The 16,408-nt window shown below is 43.7% G+C and overlaps 1 protein-coding gene across 5 annotated transcripts in view; it reads right to left on the reverse strand.

Moving 5' to 3' along the window:
* Positions 1-1,355: 1,355 nt before the first annotated feature.
* Positions 1,356-16,408, reverse strand: part of ATL2 (atlastin GTPase 2) — a 40,082-nt gene continuing 25,029 nt past the window's right edge. For 2 of the 5 annotated variants that reach the window (XM_084201822.1, XM_084201825.1), the window contains exons 4-13: positions 15,267-15,371; positions 14,481-14,531; positions 12,330-12,386; positions 11,647-11,739; positions 11,246-11,384; positions 10,281-10,408; positions 8,069-8,125; positions 7,212-7,283; positions 5,099-5,530; positions 1,356-3,239 (exon numbers count right to left, since the gene is read on the reverse strand). In XM_084201822.1, the coding sequence (XP_084057948.1) occupies positions 3,120-3,239; positions 5,099-5,530; positions 7,212-7,283; positions 8,069-8,125; positions 10,281-10,408; positions 11,246-11,384; positions 11,647-11,739; positions 12,330-12,386; positions 14,481-14,531; positions 15,267-15,371 (1,254 nt within the window). In that variant the 3' untranslated portion in view covers positions 1,356-3,119. Of the gene's footprint in view, positions 3,760-5,098; positions 5,531-7,211; positions 7,284-8,068; positions 8,126-10,280; positions 10,409-11,245; positions 11,385-11,646; positions 11,740-12,329; positions 12,387-14,480; positions 14,532-15,266; positions 15,372-16,408 lie in introns of all 5 variants that reach the window. The other 3 variants (XM_084201823.1, XM_084201826.1, XM_084201824.1) reach the window with 2 other exon arrangements.

Below are 16,408 nucleotides of genomic sequence, written 5' to 3' on the forward strand. Positions count from 1 at the left end.
AGGACAGGGCAAGCAAGGCCTAAGTACACCACAGTTTGCACAGAATTGGATCAGCTCTCAGAACTCCTTTCCTGAGTAGCAGTGGAATAGCCCAGGGTAGAGAAAGCAGCTGTCATCTCCTTTAGAGCCCTGTGAAACTCCTCAGTTCCCCGAGGAACACACTCTGTGCACCAACTTGATGTTCTTACCAGTACACAGAAGTTGAGAAATGCTAAGGTTGTTCTAGTAGGAATACTGATTGTAAGGGGTTGCCCATGGAGGTGAGGCCACTACAGCTTCATGTCCCCACATGCCACCAGCAGCATTCCCACTGGGCACACATGGAATGTGCTCATGCCATCCATCCAGGTCAGTGGCACAACAGCACCAACACCCTCAGCCTGCCCCTGCACCCAGTCACCATGAAGGGCTGCTGGGGACAATACATAGGCTCTGGATCCCTCCAGGAACTGGGCAAGGAGGCTCAGCTCATCCAGTATGCAGCCTCAGGATCACCAGTCTGCTCCAGTAACCAGCAGCTGGACATGGCCCACAGCAGCACTGCAGCTGCTGGTTCAGCCCCCCTCTGCACATCCCCATGGTGCCTGCCCTCAGTAGCTGGCCTTGAGACACAGGTCTGTCCTCAACTGGCCCTTGCAGAGCCTCTTGCCCCCACAGAGGGAGTCACACATGAGAATGGAACCCCACACCCCCCAAACCAGGCCAGATCTTGTCCCTCATGCAAAAATAGATGTGTCCAGCCCAGAGCTAGAACTGCTTCCACACCTGGTTCCCAGGCCCCTTACCCTCCTTGCTGACTAAATCCAGCTCACTGTTCAAGTGACACAACCTCACTCCAGGCTGCTGCCACTCCAAACATGCAGCCCCTGGGACCCCAGGTCCCATTCCAGTCCCTGGCACTTTGACGTCCATGCCCACAGAATGGAGTCCCCTTTTCCAGGGAAGGGTGAGATGGGGTTAACAGTCAACACGGCCAAACAAGACACACACCTGCTCATTAAAAGTCATCTTGACCCCTCCCCTTCCCCACCTTCAATTCCTCCCACAAGCTCGAGGGGATTTTGCAATCATGCTGCAACTTGGTGGCACGGTGCTCAGGAACTGCCCCCACAAACCCTTAAGAGTCCGTATAAAGCCTCCCAACTCCTTGTCCAAGTGCTGGGAAGAGTTGTGCTCTTGCCATCTCCGCAGGGCACAGCCTCAAATCTGACCTGCACCTTCCTGGACAGCACGAGCAGCAAGGGCAGGCATGGCCCCGCGAGCCCCCATGTGACTGATTTGGTTAGTAAGAGATTAATCACCAAAGCACGGGCTTGTTTGAATAACAGTATTTAATCTGTACAGGTTGAGATATCATAAAATGCGACATTCCTACCTCATCTTTAGCATCATTCCCCTGGAGCTGAGCCCTCACCTGCAGAGGGCAAGTAACCACCACTCCCCAGCAGTTCTTTGCAGTGCAAAAGTCACAGTGCAATTGCTTTAGTCCTAGACAGATGATTTCCCTCACTCAAGAGAGGGGAGATGTTAAAGCTCAAATGTTGATGAAAATTGTTACCATTTAGGAATGCAAAAAACCCAGCTATTGCACACAGCCATTTCCAGCTGAAACTACAGCAGTTAATTGTTTAGCTGCCTTTACACTCCACACAGTTGATACTGATTTAGCCAAGAATGAAAGTAAAGCCAGTAACAAGATTTCAGAGTGATACAATTGTCGGAGGGCAGAATCTGACAAGCAACTCCACAAGTCAAAAGCGTGCTTAAGAACAGCAGGAGGTTTTCCTATACAGGGAGGGGGTATGAGCTGGACAGAGGTCACCTTCCAGAGACAAGCATGAGAGGAACATCGGCTTCAATAGAAAGCTATGAAGTACAATAGAACAAATCTGTTCATATAATTGTCAGGATAAGTATTTGACATAGTTTATGTAGTAGAATACAATACTTGAACATCTTTTAAAAATAAGCACGGATTTCATTTCATATATACACAACTGATTTTAATCATGTACTGAAAATAAATTACAGGAAATAAGTTTAAAATGCAACAGAAGACAAGAGTTTCACAACAAACATTCCCATTGATTTTTCCAAGGGGGTGAGAGATTGCAGTGCTCAAGGCAGGTAAATATCACAAATATATCAAAAAACTTCAAATTGTTGATGCATTCACACATTTACATGAGCCACAAACATTCCTTTACAGGAACTGCACTTAGCTACCACAGAACCAGGTTTTGCCATAAACTACAAAACTTTGATACAAAATCGTATTTATATATTTATATTTCATATACATGCCCTATCTGTGATTTCTTAAAAAATAAAAACTAAACACACTGTACAGACAATCCTAACTCATTGCTTGGTAGCTGTAGGCAACATTTTTGGATGGAATTTCTTCCCCAGTAGAATTAATGGCAATATTATATACATGAAGGCTAAACTGCAGAAAAAGACAGCTCAGTTCCGATATGCACCTCCCTCGGGACCAGGTCTGTGAGTTCAAGGCAAGACACCCTCTGTGCTGAGCCACTGCCTCCCTGAGAGCCCAGTTCTGCGTGAGGAACCAGCACATGCATCTGTGTAACACTGGGACAAGGCAAGAAAGCAAGAGACGCGTTGTAATGGAGTGGCTGCTCCGATGGCTGCACCGGCCGCGCACAGAAACACTCACGGGAGCTGGCGAGGGTGGTGCCGAGCTGGGGACATCGGGTGAGAGCACAGCTGGCGTTGGGCTGATCATGACACTTCCCTGAAGTCAACTGCTGCAGGGGACAGGTTCCCCCCTAAGCCAGAGCCTGCACGGACTCACAACGCTGGGGAAGCTCCCCCTCCCTCCCCCAAACACGGGGCACCAGGACTTGCAAAACTGAGCCACTCCCTCCCACCCCAGCGGGCTCCATGGCACCAGTTTGTCTGAGAAGCTGAGCACTGACAAATGTAACTCTTCCCCGGTGATGGCAGCAATCTGTGAAGCCAATCACACTAAACTACTTCTACAGTTGATTGTAAACTTTGGTTTATTTTTATTTATTTTTTTTTTATTATTGAGTTCTCATGGTACAGCAAGCATGTCTAGGATGAGAGGGCAGAGTTGAAGAGGAGACGAACTGTCAGTCTGTCTTTAGTCTGGCATGGTGAGCCACCTGCTCGGTCAGGCCTGCTTTGATAGAGTTTTTTACAGACTGCCTCATATGATCCTCCATCAAATTATCACTCATGGGCTTCAACACCTGTGGAATGAGAGATGTGCAAAAGAAACAAGAAAATGAGGTAACCAAGGAAAATAAGATATAAAATCATATAAAGAGATGAGACGTGAAATCATGAAAAAACTTAGAATGATGAAGTCTGACACAAAGTGGCATGAACTGAAAGAGAAATGAATTTTGCTGCTAGAGTAATGAGGTTAAAGCAGTCACATGCTATGGACACAAGTGATACCCCTCCTACACAGCAGTATTTCACTGAATTCAAACCACTTTACAGTTCCTAGAAGATGGATGTGCAATTCCATACCCCATATGCAGCATCAGTCTGGTATGGTTACAGCATTTATGCAGACCGGCCCAGACGGTCCAGCTTATTGTCCTATATGTGTAAGTGTGAACACTTCAGATACAGAAAGAAAGTTAAAAATACTGGCTAGTTTTTCTTCTTGTTATTGTTGGATGAGAGTCGCTGTCGCGGCACTGATGTGAGAGCACGACGAACCGTTCGGCGTCTAAGGACTTCAAAGAGTTTGGAAAACACCTAAAACACGAATTCAGCTGTTAGGAAAAACGGCTCTCACAACACAGCAGAAACTCAATCAAGTTCAGAAAAACAAAAAAAACCTGATTGCCAGTAACTTCTCACCTTCCTGGGATTCCTCTGAAGCAAGGAGGGAAAAGAAAGGCAGAGATTCAGAAAAATCAACAGCAAGAATGAGTATTTAATCAGAGTGACTCAGACAGGACCTGCAGTGCTTTGCATATTACTGGTGATGTGCAGCTCTAACAGCAACACTGCTGAGGTCTTTTGGAGACCACCTTCCTCCAGCCCCCAAGCAGAAAGCTCCTGCCAGCACAAGCCAAGCTCTCCCCCTCCCAGGGAAGGTAGCAGCCAAACCAAGCCTTCTGTGCTTGGGGTATCCTGCAGCAGCAGCTCCAGTAGTACTGGAGAACCTCCATTTTAATCACTAGTGAGTGGTGCTTACTCAAGATTTAGCTACCAATTTACTTACTGATGCTCATTTCCCTGTTTTTAAGAACCCACTTTTTCTGCTCCAGCGTAACTCAAAACCTGACTGGGACCCTCAGCAGGTTGCTCAGATAGGCCTAGTGTACGAGTGCCTAGGATCAGCCTTGAACACAGGAATTTTCCAGCCGTGGAAGCAAGCATCTGTCCAGAAGGCTCCAGTTAGCTATCTGCTCATGCCTCACAGGACACCCCAGACAAGCTCAGTGCACTCTTCCTTTCCAACAGCAGGAAAGTGCTTCCCTTCTGCTGGCATTGGACAGAGCTAGTCAGTGCTCCAAGAACTACTGGTCAGGAATTCTCTACATTGACCTTACTGGCACCATTGGGTTCAGCCAGCAAAATCTCTAAGTAGAAAGTTTTCTCCTCCAGCTCTGCTGTCCTTACACTCACATCTTTTCTTTCAGGAATTTGATGAGTATTCCTTGCAAACAGCAGCTGCACCCACTGAAGCTGTCACAGACAGCACAAGTCTCCCTGACGGATGAAACCTGCTGTGCACCCTCTGGTAGCAGCTGCTGAAAGCCATCACTCAGCCAGTTCTCTCCAAGGACTAATCAATTCCTTGCTCTGAATAAGGAAAGAGAGTTTTGAAGAGTCACCTTTACCATCTAAGTAACCTTCTGCACCTTAAGTAGCATTTCTCTGATAATATCCTAAGCTTATTTAATGTTCCTTGTGTGCAGCATCCGTTCCTGAAGAGAGCAGTCACACTACTGAGCAGATTTTCCCTTTGGCAGCACTAGCATTCTCTATTAGGTCTAGAGCAGCTTTTCCCTCTCAGCACTGAACAGAAGCTGTTTGATATGTCTGCTCAAGACAGCAAGATTTTACAATAAAGACAGATACCAACCTGTTCCCATATAGCTTCAGCGATCTGATCAATGGCTGTTCCAACTTCTCTGAATTCCCCAGAGTACTTAACGTATGCCCAAGTACAAAACGATATAAGAGCCATCCCCAGCACGAGATTACACAGGGCAGCTATGGAGTTCATGCCAAGGAACCCAGTCAGTCCTGAGATTATGTACATGGCAAACATGACTGCAAATAGAGTGGCAGGGGTACGAGCAGCATAAAAGATGTTTTTGCCATCGTTGTGCTTCACAAAGTTTGCATAGATCTCTTCGATTTCCGCTTCGAGTTGCTCCTGGTAGCGCCGGCAGAACTCCTCCCCTCCCATCTTCTTGACGGAGCGGAACTGGCGGATGGCGCTCTCGCGGAAATCCTGGTGCTTCTGCTCCAGGTCCGACGGGGCAATGTAAGGCTTATCTCCCCCACACACCTGAGGGAGAAGCAGACACCATGGAATCACACCTTGAGCACCTGCCCCTCGCTGCCCCCTGCCTGCGGCTCCCTTGGCTCTGTGAGCCCCAGGCCCAACCAGTGAAGCAGCCAAAGGTATTTTGGATCCTGGCAGGGCAGGAGCCTCACCTGTCCAACCACACACAGACCCACAGCACAGGACTGAACTCATACTTCCACTGTTCTCCTCAGGCGAGCCCAGAAGGACAGGACAACAGCCACACACACATCCCTGCTTTTTCCTAGAATGAAGTCCTCCACATCCACCAGATCTCCCTGGAAAATGCCTACCAGTCTCATTCTCCAGAATAGTTTTTTCACATTGCCCAGAGCATGTTAAACATCAGAAGCTACTGAGGGATCAAGAGTTAAATAACTGCCACTGTTTTCTTATACTCTGTGACACGGCACCTGTTGTTCATTACATTTCAGGTCATTAGGGGGACAGTATTTTGGTAATGCACACTCAGCAGAGGGCTTTGGTTCATGAGGACAACTCAGAAGCTGCAGCAAGAACTACCTTTACATAATCGAGTTTTAAATCCAAAGAGTTCCCACTTCTGTTCTTAAAAATAGAAGTTTCAGAGCTGTGTCAGATCAAGAACATCATATGAGACATCTGGATAAAAAACTATTCCATAATTTGTGCATATCTCTACAGTGATATAAAAATATACAGGACTGGGGAACATTACTATGGAAACAAAGTCTGTTTAAAAGAACATCTGTTTCTGTTTATTCCCTGCTCCAAGTTAGAAACCTTACAGCTACAGAGTCTCAACAACCACTGAAGATTCAAGTTTGGAAGGCAGACTTGGCACTTATTATAAACAACACATTTACTATTTCAAGACATTTTCCAAAATGGAAATAGAGGAGTTCCCTTAAACCAGCAGAACATTCTCCAAACAGCCTGCTAATAAATGGAACTGGCTTGTCTGCCACTAGCACTAGGTCTTACTTCAATTTCAAAACAGCTACTTCAACAATTAAAACCACAATTAATGGGGAGCTATGTCTGTAGCATGTTCTCACACCTACTGGTCTTTCTGGTTGTACAGTTTCACAATAAGCACGGTCCTGTTAAGCTGTATGAGATATGTAATGGTTTTCAGAATTTCCTATGATAAAACCTTGCATACCACTAAAATATGAAATCCATCCAGCATTCAGCTTAGGCTCATATAAGATCACTACCTTCAAGAGAAGAAGCAAGTGGGAAATTACATACACAGGTTTTTCAAAGTAATTCTTTTATTCCAAGGTGTTTCTTTAGATTTTTGAATCACTTCAATGCTTGCATTTTACAGCTAATGAATGGCCACAATTCAGAAGCATGAGACTACAGAACTAGAATTCCACCCCTGTGCAAGCCTGACACAACAAATGTCTGCTCACCTGCTTGTGCATTTCATGTCACAGGGTTTTGAGGTGCCTGTCAAGGGCCAGAGAGGGAACTAACAGGTGGGAATCCTGCAAACACACCCATTCTCACACCTCCCCAGCATCACACACCCAGGCTCAGAGCAGAGTGCAGAAAACACACAAGTCCTGGCCCTGAGCTACCTTCCCCCACTGAAGTGCTCACACACAGAGGACAGCATGGAAGCTGAAGGCCTGTATTTGCATGTAGGTGTTAAGGAAAGGTTGTGCCATCATACCTGCTCCATGCCTTTGCTGTACAAGTCTTTTGCTCCTGCCACAGCAGCTAGATTGTTCGCCTCAGCTGTTGCCTAGAAAACATGGAGCATCCTGTGTCATTCACAGCATTCCCAGGTTTTGTTTTACATAGCACTGCACCCCAAACACACCCCCAACACCTCCAGAATTCCTGATGGCCAGGAAAAGGCCGCACAAAAATAAGTGAAGTTTAGCAATAGCCATTAAAACATATTGCTGCCTTTCTTCAGCTTTCTAGCACAGCTGCAAACAAACCTCAGCTTGCTTGTACAGGCTTTTCATCATGAGCAATCTCTTCTGAATGCTCTACTGTTGATAAACACATAAGGGTCACTACACGATTACATTTTAATCCTGGTACTGGATTACTTCCAGTACCTGAGAGGAAAGAAGCAAGCTGGGATTACTTCTACATTATAAATGTAAAGTTTTGGTGTCAATCATAATTGTTAAATTTGTTAAGAATTTAAGTTTTATTTTCTACCTCCGTCATGTCAGGGACAATTATTGTAGTTAAAGCTGCAAGATGTCATTTTCTGGATATCTCCCAGCCAAACAGCAAGTTGCAGGAAAACAATGCTTAGAGAGTAAAGCAGCTAAAAAACCCAACCAACCAGACAGACCCCAGCTCTATTTGGTTGATTTAATTTAATTTGGTTGATGAAAGTGAGGGAAAAGTACCCAAACATCACAGTTCAGGTGGCTTCCAAAGCACACTGCTCCTTCCAGAACTACAGTTGTGGGAGACTCAGGCCCACAGCAGTCATGACTATCCAGTTGCAAAGAACTTATAAAGTACACATCATCTAATCAGATTATTTGAAAGAAAATAAAATACCTGCAGCATAGATTTTGGATGAGGTAGCTCCTCTCCTTGATAGATTTTAATGTAAGCCTAAATGAGAGGGAAAAAAGTTTATTTTTCTAAATATTTGTTTTTAAAGACAATAAGAAATGAGGGATGATACAAAGACAGAGCTCAGATTATTTCTCTGTAATAATGCTGAATACTAAATGATGCAATTTTCTTCACAGAAGTCTGGCAATTTTTTCCCCTTCACTTTCCTATGCTTGAGACTGGGGCCCAGCAGGGCAGCAGAGCACCCTGAGGAGACATCACCACTGTCCCAAGATGTGACAGGTTTTGACAGCAGTTTCTACTCCCTCAAATGCATAAGGTCTTTGCTAGACAGGGAATCTTCCCCCATAACAGAGTGGAGACAACTATCCCAGCCTTTCTGGCAAGAGGTCTGCTCAAATTTACCCCAGTGCTGGGAGAACCAATATTTACATTTCCCCACATGCCTTCATCTACTAAGCATAGGAGGAAAAAAACAGATCACAGATCAAGGCACTTTCCACAGACAGAGCAGAGCAGACAGACAAAACATTTCTAGAAGCTAAGCAGGCAGCCTATCCCACTGTGCACCACCCCACTTATCCTCAGGTGTCCTTTCTTTCCCCAGGGTTTCAGGGAGCTGGAAGAGAACACGCACTTCATTTCTTGTCCAGCCCCCACAAGCTGGCCCATGGCCCAACTCCTGGGGACAGGGAAGTAGGGCACAGCAGGCAGCAGCAGCCATTCCATGCCTTGGACAAGCTGTGCAAGTTACACCAGCAAGGCCACTCTCAGCCCCTTGAGGGGGTCTGTCCTCACTCCCTTCACACCACTGCTGCCTTCCCTCCCTGCCCTGTCTGCAAGCCTCAGGCCTGAGGATTTTTTGCACCAAGGGAGGAGAGAACAAGGTTATCAGGGTCCCCATGTACTCAATGCTCTTGGTTGCAGAACAACCTACAAAAACATATAGAGTTATACAGGACTCTGTTCCCTTGACACCCTCCTTGCTTCTGTAGCTATTTCCTCCAAGTAAAAGCCCTACAGTTTCCAACTCAGGCCTCACAATCTCAGCTTCAGATGCACAGTCCCAAGGGAGCAGTCCTCTTTAGTTACATAAGCACGGCATTTCTGCAGCCCCCCACAGCACTGCTCCCCAGCTGGATACAGGATGCAAATCAGCTTTCCAGTAGAGGTTTTACACTTGGGTTCTTAGGATGCAGTCCTTTCTAAACTGCTGCTGAACATGCCCTCCCTGCACTGTACCTGAGTGGGTCCTACTAGAGAAAAACTGGAGCAAAAAGCAGTGTGCAAACATGTAAACAGAGAGAGTGAACCTCTATGCTCCCGTGCTGATTTTACACTTGTCAGAACAGCAATCACTTCTGCAGCCCATACCACGTCTTTCCTTCAAAAAGTTACTTTGTTTTACAAGTGCAGTTCAATGAGCTCTGGTCTCAAATTCCTTCCTTGCATAGTTTGTTTCATAACATCAGCCTAACTTTTCTACCCCAAAAGCAGCAATGCAAAATTCCTGTCTTCAGGAGACAGTGGCATCCTTCCCACCTAGCCAACTGTCTAAGTCGTTCCAATTAAAAAAAAAAAATAAGGCTACACACACCAGACCAATCCCTGGTGATGCAGAGATTATGTTATCACATTTCTGCTGGTGTCACCACGATACCAAAAAAGCACAAGACTAACAGCTGTGAGTATCCTACATAAATATTTCAGAGCACAGTGGTGCTACATATGCAAGTGTTCAGAAAGCACCTTCCTTGCATGTTAAAAATCCAGAAGGGAGGATCTGAAATTTTCATTGCATACCTAGCAGTTTAAGAGCTGTTTTTCTATCTGTAAAAACTACAGGAGACCTACTTTAATTCAAAATAACAAAAACAAAACAAAACAAACAAACAAAAATCAACTGGTATTTCAAAGTAGGAAAAAAATATCTAGTAAAGCTTGAGCTATTTCAGCCTACTCATAAAAGCCACCAACCCACAAATTCTGCTAACAGTAGCTTGCAAAAAGCTGTACTGTTAGGAAGTAGTGTGCCAGTTCTGGAAAGTCGGAGTAATGAAATGAAAATACAAGTGAGCTGATCAACGAGTGTCAGCCTAGATATCTTATCTTCTCTGGGAACAACATGGCCTAAAATTAGAATACTGTCTTTTAAGCTATTAACAGAAATAATTAGTATGAGTTTGCTTACCTTGAAGTATTCTACAAGATCTCTACAGGTCACCTTGGATCCACTAATCTCTTTTTCTACCAAGTTTTCAGGGGCAAGCAGTAACGGTATCAAATTCCGCAGTTCATTCTTAAAATCCTCATCTATATCTAGTAAAATTCAATCAATTTCAAGAAAAAGGTGGTTAGTTTTCAATCCTGTATCTCCTAAAGGGACACTGATAGCCCACAATCCTCCTAAATCCACAGCATCACAACTCTGAACTGCATTTTTAAGATATTTAAAGGCTTACATACATAATATAGCTTTAGTAAATTCCACCTACTCTTAATCTATCAATCTTAACTCCAGACTGGGAGAACAAGGTTTCCACTGTCCTTTCAGTATTTTAAGTGCATTTCCCCAATTACAGCAGTGCACAATGACCTCACAGGTGTGTGCCCTCAGCACAACAGGGCTGGCATCCCACCACTGCAACTGTTATAGCCTTTGCCATCCTGATGCATTCCCTCCGTTGGGGAACACACATCCCTTGGAGGAATCCTGACAACCTCTCATTCTGCAGTAGCAGAACCCTGTGGCTTTTATTTCAGCCATTTCAGAGCTGACCTGTGGTTCAGCAAGTTCTTAGAGAAAAGCCCTTCCAGAGAGTAAAGTCTTTAATCTTGGGAATTCTGCCCTCTGGAGCCCTTAGTTATCTTTGGAATCTCTATTTAATGACCTTTAAGCATGTCTCAAGTTATCAGATTACAATGAACAGCTAGACACAAAGATATCCATTCCCTCTCCCTGCTTAATTCCTCTACTTTTAAACCACTAAAAAGAGCACACAATGCACATTTCTAAATTCTGCAGCTTCACCTTTTAGCCTTATATTTTCCAGTCAGGCATTTCAATAGCTAACCATTACAGTGCTTAACTTTCATAATATAAGAAAACAAACTCAGTGATCTGAATCAAGAAACACAAAATGAAAGGCTTCCTACCATTCAATCTCCCATCAAAATTTGGATTTGTTGCAACTTTAAGACCAGGGTGGGGCAACAGGAAACACCCAAGATTACTGAAACAGGAGTGAATATGCTTCCTTACATTCTGTAGCTCTTCATGTTGGTTTTGCTTTACCTGAAGGGAAAAAAAAAGGAATTAAGAACTGCTACCAGTTTTACAGCACAGCAGTTAAGATTAACCATCATCTTAAAAGCAGTAAGAGCACAAAAGTGTGTTTAAGCCTTTATTTCTGAACCTAATAATGTCAACTTTGCCTATAAGTAGAAACACCACAAATGTATTTTATTAGCACAAGGAGCCAGCTCATGATGCATCATTGTCTTGACAGCAAGGTGTCACTTAGAAGATCAGAACAGGACTACTGGAGATAACTTACCTGCAATCTTTTCTCTAGGAACTTTTTTCCTCCTTCCAAGCCATATGCATGTTCATAAGGATAACTCCAATCTCTAATTAAGAACATTAATGTCTGCAACAAGAAGAACCAGAGCAGTGAATGGTTTGCATCATTCCTAAGGTCAAAAATTCCATCACATGTGATTATTTTAAGTATCTGGCGGCTCTAAAACTAAATATATTATACATTACAAGCAAGGATACTATGTAAGTTTTTGGGTATATTTGGCTGCTCTAAATGTAGCAGCCTTGTAGTTCTGTGGTACAAGTGTTTGCTTGCTTAAAAAACCAACTAAACAGAACACCCACCACCAAACAGGACCTTTTCTCAGAACCATCTACCACCAGCAGGGACCAACCATATCTCAGAGTATTAAAAAAGAAGGCAGCACAAAATTTTTCTCCTTAACGCCTGCCCATCACTTGACATTTTGATTCCTTTTATGCCTTATAACTCAAGCACAAAACTATATTTGCCCAAAATGTGATCCTCTTTAGCATTTTTCCACTGGGTTTTTGCAAAGCCATGTGACAATAATAGTGAAGGAAAATTAGTCTTGCAAACTACTGGTTACCTTCAGCCCAACTGATTTATCTGTAGAAATTATTCTGAGCTCATTTTCTACACATTCAACTGCTAAAATCCATTTAACACATAGTTACCTGAAACGGCTTTTGGTAGATTTCTTCCATAGCTAGTCTTCCATATTCTGTAAACAACTGAGAGAAAGAACAGTGTAAGGATGTGCCACATAGAAAGCACATTTTTCTGCTGTGAAATATTCTGTCACTAAAAAATAAAGCATTCAATCTTATATCTTACTATAGGTTGAGAATGGCAAACAAACCTCAATAATGAGTATACCAACCCTCAATAAGATTCAGGTAGGAGACATGATTCCCACAGGCTTCACAGTGCCATTCCTGAACTGTCAACACACTGCAGTTTTAAGTGGGTGGCTTGTGGGCTATTCTCAGAGAAAAGCTGGCTGCATTTCTCACCAAGCCAGCTTCCAACACTCGCTTCCTAGGCTAAGGAGGTAAGCCTGTCTAACATTTGCCCCTTACTTCCCACAAAAGGTTTATTCCTGGAAATCCCTGGGAGCTTGGCTCTAGCCAGTATATCAGACATTTAAATACAAGCCAAGTTCAGCAGCTTCTCAGATCTCTGCTTCAGCTCGTGACCTTAAATAATAATTGTTCCTTCCCTCCAGTATAAAGGCAAGCATCAGCTGTCTTCCTCTGACTGCTTTCACCATCTTTAACACCAGCAGCAGCATTCCTTGCTGGCCTGAGCAGGCCAAACCACCCACAAGAACAGGAATTAGGGACTGTGCTGGCTGCTTCAGCACAGGTCAATACTGGCAGGGGTTGGTCCATGCCAGCCTCCTTACAGATACTGCAGGTTGAGATGATGGAAGCACACCAGAACTCCCCAGTGCCAGGCAATCATTACTCTGCATTAAACTAACTCCTGGAGGGCCTCAGGTAGATTATGGCTCAAAGGGCAGTCCTGGTGTTGATCACAAGAGCACCTGGGAGCTTACAAGACTAATTTAACACAGCTTAATTTCCAAGCCCTTGTCACCCTGAGCAAAAGCAGCTGTGAAGCGGCCAAGCACCCACAAGAGTCTGGTTTATTTAACCCAAACTCTTTACCTCATTCATTTCCCTGTTAAATGCAAAAGGCAGTCAGAGACTAACAGTATTTCACAATTACATAAATTCCTGTTAAAACAGAAATCCAGGATTTCCTTCCCTTAGATCATGATTCCCTGCTGCAACTTTAAATGCATGGGTGTCCCCTACCCAGTGCTTGTATTTATCATCCTTCTCTTCTCTTCCCTTCCTTCCTTCAAATCTCACCCTCCAGCAAAACAGAGATAGATGGCTTTATTCAGATTACACCAAGCCTGCTAAAGGACCAAGGTCTTGAGGGAAGTCTGGCTTTCAAATAATTACCTACAGATTTTTTTGTTTTCACTGCTTGGTTGGGTTTTTTGGGGGGTATGGGCCCAGTGATACAACCCTGCTGAGAACAGCTTCATAAGACTACTTTTAGTTAGTGCTCTTTTACTCCAGCATTGGCAGCCACTCTGCTGCAGCACTGAAGACACACAGAATAGTTTTAAGCTGTGACAAGGTCATGGCCTTGGCATTTGGTAATACAAAGCTATTCTCTAAAGCTACAGGTTTTAAGTTAAGGAGATAAGGTTCTTGCACCATTCACATGAAGCCATAATTGAGTGGCCTTTGACCACGAAGTTGCATTAGAGGATAAAGGCCCCATGCTGAAGAGAAGACATTCTCCTACTTTTATTTCTAAGCAGAATAAAACTCTGCAGAAGTTTCTCAGCTGAAAAAACAGAGATGGCTTCTGGGCAGAAAATTCTTTCTGGCCTGACCCAAACTCCAGCACTTCCTTACAAACTGGTTATGAAATAACATCCATTTTCCTATTTTAGGAAAAACATGTAGCACTGGAATTTCACCATTAAGGATTTGCACAAATCATTTTCCTTTCTCATTTTTTCAGTAATTTCAGAACTTGCAATACAGAGAACAGACTTTAAAAGAATCAGCCAGATTAGAAGCCCGTACTATTTTACCTCTACAGTGGCACAGTAGAAGCATCATGGAGTTGATGCAAACACAGTTTTTACAGACTGTACCAGTTTTAGTATCAGGTCAAATTCAGTGTTTTATATGAAGCAACAAACAGCTCCCAAGTCAGTTACACGAATAGTAACTTCTGGAACATTGTCAAGACTACCAGTTCAGAAGCAGTTTAACATAAATTCACCATATTTCTACCTGCAAGTGTTGAAGGTCATCTTCCTGAATATTCTGAGACAAGTTGTATACCTGCAAGAGACAACCAGAGGATTAGTGTCACATGAAACCACTGTCTTACATTCATATAGTCTCTTCCACACATTGAGTATTTTTGCTCCCTCCAGAAAAAGTGTAACTACCCAGAAGTCAGCAAGTAGAAAGGTGTCACAGAACACATCTCAAACAAAAGTCATCTCCTTATTCAAAAATGATTCACCCGAGCCAACTCCACAGGACAGAAGTAACGCTCTACATACTCCTGTTCCTATTAGGTTGTGGCATGTCTGAAGAAAGTCACTTGTCACCCCTCAAAAACCTGCTCACTTTTGGCACTTCTAAGGCACAAGCTTAGAAGTAGTTTTGAGAATAGTGCAATTCTCAGGAGTTTAATTGACACTTGAACAGAAGCAGCAATTTTAAGTTTGGATGATCACAGCATAATGTCACCCCAAACTGTATCTACAGCCTTAAAAAAGATTCTGTAACACATCTGTAAAGCAGCAGTTGCTACTTTGACATCTTGGGGGTAGGGGATTTCCCAGTTCTGTCAGCAATTTAACTCAGCCTGGCCTTGCATAACCTTGATTCCACCGAACAACTTAGGTAGTTTATGTACCACACTGGAAATTAGAAAAAGTATGGCATTTTAAATCAGAGATGGAGGTAGAAAATGCAGGTGAACTTCCCAAGTGTGGCTCAAGAGATATTCTTTGCACATTCAGGATACAGGGTTCTGCCACTATTTGGCAGCATGGATATTCTCACCTGGACAGAGCTCGTCATGGTGCTCAGGGCAAAAACTGTTGCACAGTCTTTGATAGTGGATTGGCTATCAAAGGCACCTTGGGTATCCATGAGTAGTACAGCAACCTGCAGAGTTGGAAAGAACAGCAGCAGTTAACCACCAGATCATGGACACTTTCACACTCCTGGCCACTGGGGTCAGTTCTGTTTCAAGCAGAGTAAGTTTCTGCCCCCATGCCTGCTGATGAAACCTCAGCCAGGCTCCCTGCACACGTGACTACACACACCCACAGCTGAGTGAACAGCAGACAGAGGGCCCTGCCATCAGCCTCAAGCCTCTGGCCTCGCCTGGCTACCTTCTCCCAGAGAAACAGCCCTCCTTGCCCAGTGGGGGTGCCATGCAGACTAACTGAGAGCTCTCCTTCACTGGAAGAACATCAGTCTCAGCTGCAGATCTAGCACAGTTCATCAGAGCTAAGAGCAAGATGTTACTTCTAAATATATGTATATATATAAAGATAATTTTTTTTCAGCAGAAAACAAGATAATTGATACTGTCTGCTGGAACGACAAGGAAGGAAGTGATATTAATGAAAAAAGTTTATCAGTCCAACTCCCATCTTTGGGATCTGCTACAGTTCCCTTCTCCTTCCCACTGAGAAGCAAGAACAAGAGAGTGATTTGTTCCCAAAGCATAAGCAGATTCACATATAACTGGTTTTTAACTAGAGAAATGTTTGGTTAGCTGTGAAACTTGTTAAACACCACTAAGCCACTATTTTCAAAATCTACGTCCCACAGATTGGGCATCAGATGTTTTCCTTGCAAATGCAAAGGGTATGAAATTTAAATAACCTAAAACTGATGGTTCAGAACAGAAATAGTTCAAGATCACCACCACTATCGTGGAGTAAATATTCATTAATGGCATTAACACTTTGTTTCAGCATAAACACCTCCAAGTAAACTTTGCAGTCAAACTGACTTGAGAGTTAAAGTATCAAGTTAGTGCTTTTTTCCCCATTGTTAGACTTAGTCCTTTTTTACAGACTGCTTGCTAAAATTATATGGAAGGCCCAGCTTCCAGACCCTGAAGTACTTCCAGCCATGCACTACACTTTACTAGAACACAGCCAGAAGTTAGAATATATTCTCACCCTTCA

This window comes from Fringilla coelebs (assembly GCF_963513975.1).
Source record: "Fringilla coelebs genome assembly, chromosome: 3".
In the NCBI taxonomy this organism is placed as follows: domain Eukaryota; kingdom Metazoa; phylum Chordata; class Aves; order Passeriformes; family Fringillidae; genus Fringilla; species Fringilla coelebs.